We start from the raw sequence: 14,840 nt of genomic DNA, 5'->3' as shown, positions 1-14,840 counted from the left end.
TATATACACACACACATTCTGTAAATAATAATAATAATGGTATTTTTTTATAAGCTTAAATCTTATAGCAATCACGTGATAATGCGGCATATAAGCCCTCAACAGAAAAATGTAAGCTTTCCCATATGCGTGGGACACAAACCCAAACCCACATCCCTTTCTTAACGCAAGTACACACACAAACATATATATATATTAGTTGAAGGATTAAAATTAATCAAAGGACATAGTAACTATGTCTACCTGCAGGAAATAAGAGTTTTGACTGTTATTTCCAGCAGGTAGACATACTTAGTATGTCCTTTGATCAATTTTAATCCTTCAGTTATTTAATGCTTTTTGGGACCTGCAATTGCTTCTATTATTGATTCTGTTATTATCATTTTTAAATTGTTACACTAGATAATAATTGAGTCAATGATATCTTCGCAAATTATTTTTTCGGGAATTATTTGCTTCGTACTGATATATATATATATATATATATATATATATATAAAATGAATGAAATATCTATGTTCATAAAGATATTGTTATTGCTAATATCATCTACGATAAATATAAGTAATCGATAATATTAGTAACAACAATATAGAGGGTTAACAAGTATTTAATAGTGTTAAATAGCTATAAAATTTTAAAATTAGTGTTAAGCATCAGGGCATTCATATGTATGTCAGACTCATTAGAAATAAGAGTTAAAACCCCAAATTAAGCCTCTGAAAAACTGAGAAATAAGACAGAAGACAAACTTGGGATGTAAACACATCAATACCGATTGTCAAGTGATGGTGGAGGACAAACATATACACAAAGACACACACACACAGATATATATTTATATAAATATATATGTTGGGTTTCTTTCAGTTTCCATCAACCAAATCTACTCACAAGGCTTTGGTCAGCCCAAGGCTATAGTAGAAGACACTTGGCCAAGAAGCCACACAGTGGGACTGAACCTATATTAGCTAGGCAAGGCAAGGAAAACACACACACACACAGAGGCAGGCAGACAGACAGACAGACCGTATCAGGACAATTACCCTCCATAGGACAATTCCCCCCCCCCCGATGACAACTACCCCCTAGGACAATTACCCACCTTGGTTAACTACCCCCTCTCCAATATATGAAGAAGTTTTAAATCTTCATTTGTTGTCCTCAGGGGTAATTGTCCATGGGTGGGGGATCCATGTGGCTGGAAAGCTAACTTCTTTCCACACAGTCACACCTGCACCCATCTGATGAGAACTAGAATGAAGATCCTAGTGAAGGATGACAATAATTCAAATATTTTCACCTGTAAATCTACTAGTGCAGAGTCAATTGCATTAGTCAACACCAATTTCCATTCTTTCGTTTCCTGAGGGTTATCAAATACCATGCTGGAAAAAGAATAATAAAAAGCTGATATTATTACAAGTCATTCCTTGCTTAAACTCATCATGAGATAACAAAGGTAACTTACTGTTCAGTAGGTACAAATTTCTTTTGAGTAATGATTTTAGAAAGAGAGAGCAGGGAGAGGGAGAGAGATGTGAAGGAGTGTGCATGTTATCATCAGTTGCTAATGGAAAATACAACATGGCAGAGACAAAATGGAGGAGGCCTGACATAACAAATGGATACAGGTTAAAGATTCGCAGAACGCTTTATTCTGTCCAGCCTATAACAGCTGGGAAAAATGGTCAAATGTGTGATGATGATGATGATGATGTGGTGGTGGTGGCATGTGGTGGTGATAGTGAGGAGGGGTGGGGGAGGACAACAACAGGAACAATGCTGATGATTAGAATAATGATATTTATTGGGGCAAGTGAAAGCGAAATTGTGATGGCACCACCATTCGAGCGTGATCATTACCAGGAACGCGACGTTCCTGGTACGTGAAAAGTCATTTGAGTGAGATCATTGCCAGTGCCGCTGGACTGGCTCCTGTGCAGGTGGCATGTAAAATACACCATTTTGAGCATGGCCGTTGCCAGTACCGCCTGACTGGCCTTCGTGCCGGTGGCACGTAAAAGCACCCACTACACTCTCTGAGTGGTTGGCGTTAGGAAGGGCATCCAGCTGTAGAAACTTTGCCAAATCAGATTGGAGCCTGGTGTAGCCATCTGGTTTCACCAGTCCTCAGTCAAATCGTCCAACCCATGCTAGCATGGAAAGCGGACGTTAAACGACGATGATGATGATTTAATCTAAAACAGTATTTTTTCTGTCACCTAATGTGACAAATCCTGTAAATAAGATATTCCATTCAGATGTTCATGCCCCTTTTCTCTCTCATCTCTCTTTCTCTCTCTCTCTCTATCTATGTCTTTTTCACTCACTTCATTGTGTTGAGTATTGAGTCCAACAGTCAAAAAGTTAAACTGCATAGAATATATTTGTGTACCTTGTGCAGCAATTATAAATGAACATGCGAGAAAGAGAGAGAAAGAGAATGATACACTACAGAAAATGTAGAAGATATGTAGAGGATACAGAAATAAAATGGAAACATAAACAACACTGTTGGTACTACAAGATGAGAGAATGTTGTGTATTGTAAATACCCAGCATGCAACAGAATCCTGTGTTAAAGTTACTTAATGAAGACTTACTTTATGTTGCAGTAATGCGTGCATAATTGAAGTTTATTTCGAGCAAGTTCTTTCACTGCTGCCAATTTCATGTCAATCTCATGAATTGGAGAAGCAATTTCATAATCCTGCAGCAAAATGAAAACAAGAAGTAGGACATATTGTTATTCGGAGAACAATTGTTTTCACATTCCAGAAGCATTCTATTAACATGTAATGCAAACTACTTTGAAAGATGTATCAAGAAATTGATAAAATTGAAATGAATTCTATTATGTAAAATGAAACCAAAAAAGAAGCAATAACTACCCTTTGATTGTGGTAATAACATAGAATACTGCCTTTCAGTGCTACAAAGACTTTGGCCCTTTCAGTTTCAAACTTGATAATTCCCTGTCAAACAAAAGAAAAACAAAGAATCTGATTAACATGAATTTCTCTGAGAATTAACATCATCTTTTGTGTTTCTGTGTTGTATTGTAAAGGTGAAATTAGCAAACGTTAAATTCAAGAAACAATTCACACAGATTTGAGGATTTAACTCTACATGAGGTATGTTGTTGTGTCTTTGGGTGTATATGTGTGTGTACATGCATGCATGCATACACACACACACACACACACACACACACACACACATACATACATACATACATACATACATACAAACAAGCAAGCAAACAAACAACTGTGACTGGAGTTAAAAAGCATGCTTCTCAACCATTTGGTATTAGGTTCAGTCCTATTGCATGGCACCTTGGCAAGCATTTTCTACTAGGCCCAACCAAAGCCTTGTGCATTGATTTGGTAGACAGAAAACTGAAAGAAGCCTGTCATTTATGTAATGCATGCATGCGTGCGTGTGTGTGTGTGTGTGTGTGTGTGTGTGTGTGTGTGTGTGTGTGTGTGTGTGTGTGTGTGTGTGTGTGTGTGTGTGTGTGTGTGTGTGTGTGTGTGTGTGTGTGTGTGTGTGTGTGTGTGTGTGTGTGTGTGTGTGTGTGTGTGTGTGTGTGTGTGTGTGTTAAAAAATGTGACCTTTAATTGACAACCTCTTTATATATAACACCCCAACAAACTTACTTTTTTGTCAGGATAAGACATACTTCCACCAGCGGCAAATCCATTTGCAGGAGGCTGTTGAAATAACATGAAAAATTCTTTCAATTATTTGAAACACTGAACATATTTAGATCAATTTTATAATGTCTAGGGGATTATTTCAGACATATTTTTCTCTAAAAATTAGGAAAGAAGATATAACACCAAAACTGAATAGTTTACAGTATTTCATCTGACAACTCTGCATTTCCACATTTCTTGAAGTTTTTAAGTACAATGGTATTATTCCAAATATTTGCTGCGGATATACTTTTTCTTTAACCCTCTAGCATTTAGACCAGCCATAGCCTGCTAAAATATTCTACTTGCACTTTGTTGAAACTCACCAGATCCTGCCTCTCACATCTACCCTAAAATGTCATTCTAAAGCTACAACATCACATCATCAAAATCTCAAAGCTACAAGATCATACATTATTAATTCAAAACAATGTGAAAAGAGAAACCATTTGACAGGATAATCTACATGGCAAAGGGTTAAGACAGCTTATACTGGCATTATGGAACAGTTTATATAAGACGCAGTGGAATTTAAGATTATATCTTTCAGAGTGGCAATGATGGACCTAAGTTCATGTATGACCATGTGGTTATTAAGTTCACTCTGCAACACTGAGGTTTCAAGTTCAATCTTACTGCACAGTACCTTAAGTAAGTGTCTTCTACTATAGCCTCAGATTCATTATAGTTTTCTAAAATAACCTTGCATGTGAAATTGGGAAAACAGAAGCTGTGTGGAAGTCATAGGTGGGACTACTCCTGTTCTTGAGCGGTAGATCAATTTCATCACCCAATTACCACCGCATGTTTTTTGTGTGCCCATGCTGGAGCCCATTCTACTATAAATATTGAGGAAAGGTCTCTAATCTGAGGTTAATCTCTTTTTTTCCTCTCACCAGTTTCAGGAAATGCTCTATCTCCTTTTGCTAAGCCATTAAAAAGTATATAATAGTCAAATGCACAAATAAATACAGTTTATATAAAGAAAGGTAAATTAAGAAAATAGTTGTTTAGTGAAGATATGCATTATTTCTTCCTGGCACATGTATGGCTGCATGCTAAGAAGTTTGTTCTACAACCACATGGTTTCGGGTTCAGTCCCACTGCATGGTACCTCAGGCAAGTGTTTTCTACTATAGCCTTGGGCAGACCAATGCCTTGTGAGTTAATTTGGTAGATGGAAATTGTGTGGAAGCCTGTTGTGTGAATGTGTGTGTGTGCATATGCACATGTTTGTTTTCCAATGCTTGACAACCAGTGTTGGTTTGTTTACATCCCTGTAACATAGCAATTCAATAAAAGAGACTGATGGAATACGTACCAGACTTTCAAAAAAACACTAAATACTAGGGTCAATTTGTTTGAATAAATTGTTCAAGGCAGTATCCCAGTATGGCTGCAGTCCAATGACAGGGTCAAATAAAAGAAGAAAATCGAAACAACAACAACAACAAAATGAAAATATACTTTACCCTGTATTTATGTATTGCTTCAATCAACGTACTGCACCACAATATGTTATCATCTGAAACAAGAAATGAAACAAAAAAATGTTAACAGAGAAGATACTATCATAATCGTAAGAGAAGGATACTAAAACACAGGCAATAAAATAGCCATAGTTTCTGCTTTTTTAAGCTGCAATTTAGAGGAAATGTGTGTTTCCCCTAATGGCCACAATTATAAGGGAGATAAGCATTTCTATATAATATGTGGTGGGATCAGAAATTTGAAATTAAGGAATTATAAGGAAATATTTTATAGACAAAAAAGTAAATTTCTAAAGCAATAAAGCTGCAGAAACAATGAAAGATTGCGTATTTACCCTTAAAAGACAAAAAAAGCTGCCAGCAACTTTATTCGATATTATAAAGAGTAAATACCCAATCTTTCAGCTGTTTTCACAGCTTTATTGCATTCAAAATTTACTTTCTTGTCTGTGAAATACCAAACACATTTGATGCCTCCAAAGTTTGTTTATAAAATGTTGTCGTAAGGAAATAAATTCATAGAATTCACATTTAATTTTCTTTTCTTTTTCTACTGCAGCAGTATGCTTACATTAATTAAGAGATGTATCTGGTATACATATGGTGTTTCATAGCTATAGACAATCAAGTATACACAGTCATTAGCATAGGTGTTCAAGTGATTGGTTGATTATCATATTCTGGTGGGTGAAAGCACAGAGAACAATACAATCGTTTCTACTATTAAATAATTCTTTTCTGTTCGGCTGCCAAGGTCAATTTCTGTTCAAACTAATTTCATATTTAGCATAATGATACTTTTATAGGCTAACCAATGCAATGAAAATCCTTTTCACTATAAATCAATAAATAACAAGTTAAAGACTATTAAAGTTTGAAAATTTGAGGTAATTTCGGCCAATCGTAAGCTGCAGACACATTCATGCCCGTTTCCAAAGTAACAAGCTGAACATGAGAACTCTTTCGTCTGCAAGAAAGCACGTGCAGACTAATATATTGAAACCACTTGCTGATGCTGTGTTCTACTGTTTAAGGTTAAAGAATTGACTTCAGTCCAGTTTTGTGTTGAAGAACTGGAGATGAACCATTGCACAGCTGTTGATAATAACAGCTATGTTAAGGAGTTATATACGGAGGACCTGCTCCATCCAATTAAAGTTGGTGGTACTGAAAAGATTGTTGTGATTGATGAAACAGTCTTCTCAAAATGTAAGTAAAACCAAGGAAGGGCCCTATCTGAGTAGTGGGTGTTTGGAGGAGTGTGTCGCAAGACCAGACAGGTTTTTCTTTATGCAGTGCCATATCGGAATCGTGACACACTGAAAGAATGCATACATCACTTGATTCTTCCCAGAACCACAATTTTCAGATATTTGTAGAGGGCGTACTCTCACATTCCTGAAATTGATGGTTACAATTTTGAGCATAGAATGGTGAACCACAGCATTGGGTTTGTTAACTCAAAAGATGGTACCCACACTCGACAAGTGGAGAGTATGCGGGCCTCTGTAAAGTGAAGTAGTAAACGATGCCGTGGCACTTACCGTTCTATGGTACATTCATATCTCTGTGGATTTATGTGGTGCAGGAGATATGAAAATTGTGAATTGTTAGAGAAATTGCTTGAATGCATTTCTAACTTTCATTTTCAATGAACTGGTCAACAAAATGTTTGTTTTTAAAAATATTTAATTTGTAATGTGCTATTTTGTTTTTAGATAAATCTTTTAAGTTCATGCCATAAGAGATATTTAATTTGTAAGGTGCTATTTATAGAATTAAATGTATATTGAATGCTTAAATGTTTGTTTTTTTAAAACTATTTAATCTGTAATGTGCTGTTTATAGAATTAAATGCATACTGAATGCTTAAATGTTTGTTTTTTAAAACTATCTAATTTATAATGTGCTGTTTATCGCATTAAATGCATACTAAATGCTTAAAACTACAAAAGATATGTTGTTTACTCGTCTTCCATATGTAGAATACAAATATCAACAACACCTGTTATTTTCAGGATGTTGACGAAATCTGCAGTCACACACAAAATGACAGCTTCCAAATCCTGTTTCCTGATTGGATCAAATGATCAAACTTTAAACTTCTATAACTTTTTTTTAAAAAAATTTCTGGAAAAAATGAAATAACTCCAGCAATTCAGCTTGGAAAACTACATTAATGTACCATTTTTGATAAACTTTAATTTTCGAAATCTTGGCAGCCAAACAGAAAAGATCCATTCTTTCTAATATATAGCAAAATTTAACTAACAAATAGCTAATCTACATCCCACAGGACCTGCACAAACTTATTACCCATAAACATCTTCAAATTTTCAACTAACGATATCATTATGTTTGCAAACAATATAATAACCCCTCTTCCAATCTTTGACTGAACTGAACATTGCTTCTGTGTCTTTGTCTTATGATAGAAAGACTTCGACAATTCCTGAAACATATTGCATGTAAAACTAACCTCCTTTTAGAATTACTACTAATACAACTACAACCGGTGATGATGATAAGATCAGGGAGTAATCCAATGAGATTTAAAATGGAAGAAAATGACAGCATGTTATAATAATTATAAAAGTAGAAAAAGTTTGAAGCAGAGAAGGAATGTTTAGTTTTTAGAATAAACACATCTTCTGCACAGATGTTTCAGTTTGATAAAATACATTTATGAAAGCTTTCTTGCTACAATTGATCCAGCCTCAAACTTGAGATGCTGACGCTTTTTTTTTTTTTTTAATGTTATCTATTCTGTACAATAAACACATTTTATCATTGCTATCATTATCAAATTCCTCGTTTTCTTAATGTCCGCTTTTCCATGCTTGTATGGGTCAGGCAGAATTTCTAGAGGCAGATGCCTTTCCTATAGCCAACCCTCACCTGTTCCCAAGCAAACTAATATTTCTTCATGGCCAGACATGTCTTTCATGGAAGACTGGAAACAAACAATGATGGTGGTACCTGTTTACAACCATCACAAGATGTCAGATATGGGAGAAAACATATATATACAAACATACAAGTACACACAAACACACACACAACACGGCAGGCGTATTTCAGTTTGTGTCTCTGAAATCCACTTACAAAGCTTTGGTCAGCCTGGGTTAGAGGTGAAGACACTTGCCCAAGGAGCCACACAGTAGGACTGAACCTGAATCTGCATGGTTGGGAAGCAAGCTTCTAAACCACATAGCCATGCCTCTGCCTACATGTTACAAAACATTTATACAGAGGTCGCCTCCTCTTATTATTTTAAGAGGTTTTATGCTAGAGCTTCATTTCATGAGGAAATTTCCAATAACTAGCTACTATAAACTTTTGTTTATTTCTTATCTTATACTTGTTTCAGTCATTAAACTGCAGCCATACTGGGGCACCACTTTGAAGAATTTTTAGTTGAATGAATCAACTCCAGGACTTATTTTTTAAGGCAGGTACTTATTTTATTGGTTGTCTTTTACAGGAGACATAAACACAGGAGTGGTTGTGTGGTAAGTAGCTTGCTTACCAACCACATGGTTCCGGGTTCAGTCCCACTGCGTGGCATCTTGGGCAAGTGTCTTCTACTATAGCCTCAGACCAACCAAAGCCTTGTGAGTGGATTTGGTAAATGGAAACTGAAAGAAGCCCGTCGTATATATGTATATATATATATCTGTGTGCCATGCATTGGGACTGAACCCGGAACCATGTGGTTGGTAAGCAAGCTCCTTACCACACAGCCACTCCTGTATGATAGCTTGCACAACTTTGCTTTGCTTTCTTCTACGTAGAAACATTAACAAAATGAACTTCTTGTGACTCTACTGAATGAACGGCGAAGAAAAGAAAAGAAGAATTTTGTATAAGCTGTAATAGAGAACACTTTTGTGAAGTTTCTACTTGATGACTGGCAACCATTTTGTGTACAGCACAACTAATTCTAATGAAATAATCACAGATGTAGCATTACTGTTTTAATTAATGCTGATAAAATACTGATTACAAGGAAGTTTAAAATACAAAAAAAAATTGGGTCAACATAATCTGGCAAGATATATCTTAGTCCCTAGACTTCAGCTGACATAAAACCAAATTTTTTGAACTCTCAGTTAACTGCTTCTATTTTTTTTTTTTTTTTTTCATCTCTTCACACCAGCACGTTTAAGCAAACATGAACAATTTATTTGAACTAAACAGGATATTTGCATCATATTCAATAGAATATAATCACTATAATAGAATAAATTAGTAGGATGTGTTTATATAAAGGACCATCACAGTAAAATAATAATTTTTTTTTTTTAAATAGTAACAATAATATTAATTAGGAATGTTGGTTTGCTATGAGGAGAAGAGATGTTTCAGGTATCAGAGATAGAGAGAGAGCTGGGGCTCACATCAGAAACATTGATTAAACAATGATGGTTGCTAGTCTGGAACATCAGATACTGCCTATCTTTATGCTTTAAACTAACAACATATCACATTGAATATCTAAATGACTATGATGAGTTGCTGCTAACAAGGTGATAGTTTACCAGATTAATCTTTAGAGATGAAAGATATAAATATATATATATATTTCACCTACATCAAGATGAAATAGATTTTCAGATTAGTAATCTTAACTTTAGAGAAGAAAGAGACACACACACACACACACACACACACATATAGTTAAAATATGTTTGCGACACATTTCAACTTCTAAAGGCAAACTCAGTGCAGTTACTGTAGAGAAAAAAATTCTTTCTAATAATAAGATGTAAAAACAATACATTTGTCAAGTGCTGCCCTGTCGAATTCCCAAATGTGTTTCTAGCTCTTTAGCCATTATTGATGGGAAATCCTGAAGAGAGGCAATTTTGGACAGACTTAATTAAAGCCATAACTTTAACCAAAAACACAGTCAAAAACATTGACCAAGTTGCACCATTAGACAACCAGGTCAGGAAAAATTACAGCAGTTTCAGCACCAAGCAGTGTCTTGGGATAAACTAAACTTTAGGTTAGTTAGAATATGTTTGTGACACAGTAACTGCAGTTTAAATATGTCACAAACATCTTTTAACTAATCTAAAGTTCGCTTATGCCTAAATACTGGTTGGCACTGATGCTGCAGTACTACACACAGACACACACACACACATATCGCTGACCACTACATTTATATTTTGTTTCTCTCCTTGTTTCTTTCTGTGTTCCTTTCTGTAGAAGAGCGTAGGCTCAAAACGTTAAAGACTTTCTCTATTCCTGAGCATTATACTAATACATCCATTTGTTGTTTACACCACCTGATTTCGTCTGTTGTTTTTTTCGTAAATTCTCCCATATATATATATATATATATATATATATATATATATGATCATCACCATTTAACATCTGCTTTCCATGCTGATTATATTATATTACATTATATATTTCTGTCTACGACATATTTCAATAGATTTTCTGATTAGTAATCACATCTCTGGAGATAAAAGATTTATGTATATAATCACCATTTTAAAAAAAGTTTTTCATCATCATTTTAACATTTACTTTTCTATGTTTGTGTGAGTCAAGTGAGAGTGTGTTGGCGCAGAATTTTCTATGGATGGGTGCCCTTCCTGTCACCAACCCTCACTGGTTTGCAAGTTAATAATCCCTTAGTTAATCAAAAAATGCAGCCCGGATATAGGAACAATCCTCTTTTGCCAACTAAGACTGCATGACATGAAGCCTGGATGTTCTTTCATGATTCACTATAAGGATATGACATTGCCTGTATTTGATAACAAGGCTATTTTATTTTTACAGAAACCAAAGTCCAGATAAAGAGTAACCAAATGAAAATATGCACAGACATATGCACACATGTGCGCACACACACACAGACACGAATAAATATATATATATATGCTTTCCACAATAAACAGACATTTAAATTGCTCCAAGAAAGTTATAGCATATTGCACAAGCACTCAGCTCAGTCAAATGACTTAAAACACCAACAGCTAATGAATGCAACTTCATAACTCCCATTCTTTTGTCGTTCACAAAATTTATATACATACATATGTCTAAGTGTGTATGTATATGTGTTTATGTACACATATTCTCACACACACACACACACACAAAGAAGAGCACACATTCACTCTATGCATGCGATTCAATTCGGAAGGTTTGTGAGGAACCCATTGACCCAATTTGCCAACTTTTCCAATGGCACGCAGGTATTGATGAATGGTTGAATGACCAAATCCAAGCTTCTCTGCTAGTTCCTCAATAGTTCACGATGGGATTTTGTTCCACCAGGGTTTGGAGGACAACCTCATTGAGCTCTACAGATCTTCCAGGACAAGGCTGGTCTCCTTGGCTGTAGTTTCCGGCTCAGAATTTCTGGAACTACTGTCAACACTGGCTTATGCTTATTGTCTGATCCCCATATACTGCATTAATATTCCTCACATTTTCCATTGCATTGTTGCTTTATTGAACTCATAAAGCAAAATACACAGAATATGCTCGTCACTTCCATTATAGCTTTGAAAAAATAACTGTCAAAATCGAACTGCACTCTTCAAAACTTACACTATGAATAAGTCCAAGGTAAAATTACTACCTGCTTTCATAGCAAGTTGATGCAGGTTATTTATGTCATCCCCCTCTGACTTTTAGTTCATACAATTGAAAAAAAAACATTATTTATGTGTATGTGTGTGTGTGTGTGTGTGTGTGTGATGTAAAGAAAAAGGAATTTGAGATCCTGACAGGTACCTTATTAACACTCTGATATAATCCAAATCTATCTAATTACACACAGTGACAGGGAAGATTCAGAGTAGTTTAAGATAAACAACTAAACAATACTTCACTCAAAAGGCAAATTCTAAGATCACTTCATTGGATTTCATACAGCATACAGAGTGTATAAGAAGAATGGAGAATTATAAATAATTAAATTTTATTCATTAAAGTATCATTCTCATCAGGAGAATACTTTAATAAATACATTTTAAAGATGTATAATTCTCCATTCTTCTTTACCATGTCTTGTATATATATAAACCTCATCATCATGATTTAATGTCCGCTCTCCATACTGGCATGGGTTGGACAGTTTCACAGGAACTGAGCAACTGGAGAATTTGCTCTGTTCCATCTGTCTGTTTTAGCATGGTTTCTATGGTGGGATGCCCTTTGAAATGAAAAAATCAACACCAGTACTTGAAAAAAAATGAGTACTGGGGTTGATTTGTTTGACTAAAATCCTTCAAGGCAGTGCCCCACCATGACCACAGTCCAATGACAGAAACATCATCATCATCGCCGTTTAATGTCTGCTTTCCACGCTGGCATGGGTCGGACGGTTTCACTGAGGACTGGTGAGCCAGAAGGCTACACCAGGTTCCAATCTGATCTGGCAAAGTTTCTACAGCAGGTTGCCCTTCCTAATGCCAACCACTCCAAGAGCGTAGTGAGTGCTTTTTCGTGCCACCAACATGAGGGTCTAGTTAGGCGGTACTGGCAACAACCACACTCAAAAGATGTCTTTTACGTGCCAACTGCACGGGCGCCAGTCCAGTGGCACTGGTAATGACCACACTCGAATGTTGTTTTTCATATGCCAGTAAGTTGACACTGGCAACAATCATGCTTGAATGGTGCTTTTTACGTGCCACCAGCATGGGAGTCAGTCAGCGGCCCTGGCAACGAACACGCTCGGATGGTGCTTTTAACGTTCCACTGGCACGAGTGCCAATCAGGCGGTACTGTAATTGGCCACGTCAGCAATTTTGATTTCACTTGCCTCAACAGGCCTTCGCAAGCAAAGTTTATTGTCCAATGAATGAAGGGTACTCATAAGTGGGCTGGTTATACACCACTGGTATAGGCCGCAGGTTATAGTCTCACTTGGCTTGTCGGGTCTTCTCAAGCACAGCATATCTCCAAAGGTCTCGATCACTAGTCATTGCCTTGGTGAGGCCCAATGTTCGAAGGTCATACTTCACCACTTCATCCCAGGTCTTCCTGGATCTACATCTTCCACAGGTACCCTCAACCACTAGGCTGTGGCACTTTTTCACACAGCTATCCTCATCCATTCTTGCCAAATGTCCATACTAGCGCAGTCGTCTCTCTTGCACACCACATCTGATGCTTCTTAAGTTCAACTTTCCTCTCAGGGCGCTTACACTCTGTCGTGTATGCATACTGACATTACATATCCAGCGGAGCATACTGGCTTCATTCCTTGCAAGCTTACGCATGTCCTCAGCAGTCACGGCCCATGTTTCACTGTCATGTAGCATAGCTGTTCATACACATGCGTTATACAGTCTACCTTTTACTCTGAGCGAGAGGCCCTTTGTCACCAGCAGAGGTAGGAGCTCTCTGAACTTTGCCCAGACTATTCTTATTCTAGCAGCTATTCTTTCAGAGCATCCACCCCTGCTACTGACTTGGTCACCTAGGTAACGGAAGCTACCAACTACTTGTAGTTTTTCTCCCTGGAATGTGGCAGAAGTTGTTTTCTGCACATTTTCAATGTTTATTGCTCCTGTGCATTTGCCGCATACAAAACCTATCTTACCAGTTAGCTTGGGAAGGTGTCTTATTTTTTGGCATTTCCCTATTCAATACAGTTCAGACACATCCAAATACTTTGTCTTCATTTAAAAGTGTAAATGGAATTATGCTGGAGTCTTTCCTTGTTACCAACTCTAGATATATATAGGAAATTTTACACTCAACATTAAAAACTAATATACCTATCCTCATTCATTATGGAGGTTTGGGGGTTTAGTTAAAACAAAAAACTATGTTAAATCAATTAATAATAAACAAATAGAACGTATGTGAAAAATAAGTTTTATCCAAAGACTCCAAATTGTCCTGAGCATTGAGGATGGTCACTGGCAGACACATTTTCAGTTCAAGCAGGATTTTTAAATGGTTGTTGATTCATTTATGACAACTGTAAACCAGTTCACAATTAGCATACCATGTTATCTTAGATCAGTACTGAATAAGCCAGTGATAAACAAGGACAGATGTATAACAATCATCATATAGCTTAGCTATTACTACATCTACTACCACAACACTTCAAATCAACTTATTTCACTTTTGAATTTCTAGTTACAAGTGCTTTGTATATGTTGTACCAGATGTAGTTCACGATATTCAAGTGAACACTGAAAAGCAAACTTCCTCACCACTCTGCTATTGCTGGTGGTGGTGGTGGTGGGGAGGAGGGGGTGATCAAGATGATGATGGTGGTAATATGAGAATATGATGATGATAATGATGCTTCCCCTCTGCCCACAAAGTCCAAAGCATCACAACTATTAAGAATCTCATATCAATAAAATCATTTCAACATTAAATTACTTGAGTCCCTGTGATTTAAAAGGGTAAAACATAAGTAGTGAAATATTGCTAATTTAGCCAAAATTAACAGCAAAATTTCCAAATAAGCTTATTATGGAATGAAAGCTTACATAATGAAAAGATAGGAGGAAACAAACAAAAAACTAACTAAAAATTAAAGCTCTTACTGTGCACATTTGTTGTTTTACTAAAACTCAAATAAAAGGGATATATAGCAACATCATCGTTGTTGTCTAAGACACCTAATTTTTATGTTTTGAAT

At 36.2% G+C, this 14,840-nt stretch overlaps 1 protein-coding gene across 23 annotated transcripts in view; it reads right to left on the bottom strand.

The window, feature by feature from the left end:
• LOC106870742 (arf-GAP with Rho-GAP domain, ANK repeat and PH domain-containing protein 2) overlaps positions 1 to 14,840 on the bottom strand; it is a 285,612-nt gene that overhangs the window by 62,731 nt on the left and 208,041 nt on the right. For all 23 annotated transcript variants that reach the window (XM_089352850.1, XM_089352854.1, XM_089352845.1 and 20 more), the window contains 5 exons: positions 5,177 to 5,229; positions 3,666 to 3,719; positions 2,895 to 2,978; positions 2,607 to 2,713; positions 1,304 to 1,388 (listed from right to left, as the gene is read on the bottom strand). In XM_089352850.1, the coding sequence (XP_089208976.1) occupies positions 1,304 to 1,388; positions 2,607 to 2,713; positions 2,895 to 2,978; positions 3,666 to 3,719; positions 5,177 to 5,229 (383 nt within the window). The remainder of the gene's footprint in view (positions 1 to 1,303; positions 1,389 to 2,606; positions 2,714 to 2,894; positions 2,979 to 3,665; positions 3,720 to 5,176; positions 5,230 to 14,840) is intronic.

The sequence above is a fragment of the Octopus bimaculoides genome, chromosome 5 (genome assembly GCF_046866305.1).
Source record: "Octopus bimaculoides isolate indiv1 chromosome 5, ASM4686630v1, whole genome shotgun sequence".
NCBI classification, from domain to species: Eukaryota; Metazoa; Mollusca; class Cephalopoda; order Octopoda; family Octopodidae; genus Octopus; species Octopus bimaculoides.
Note: the sequence above shows the minus strand (reverse complement) of the source record. Positions and strands in the feature narration are given on the sequence as shown.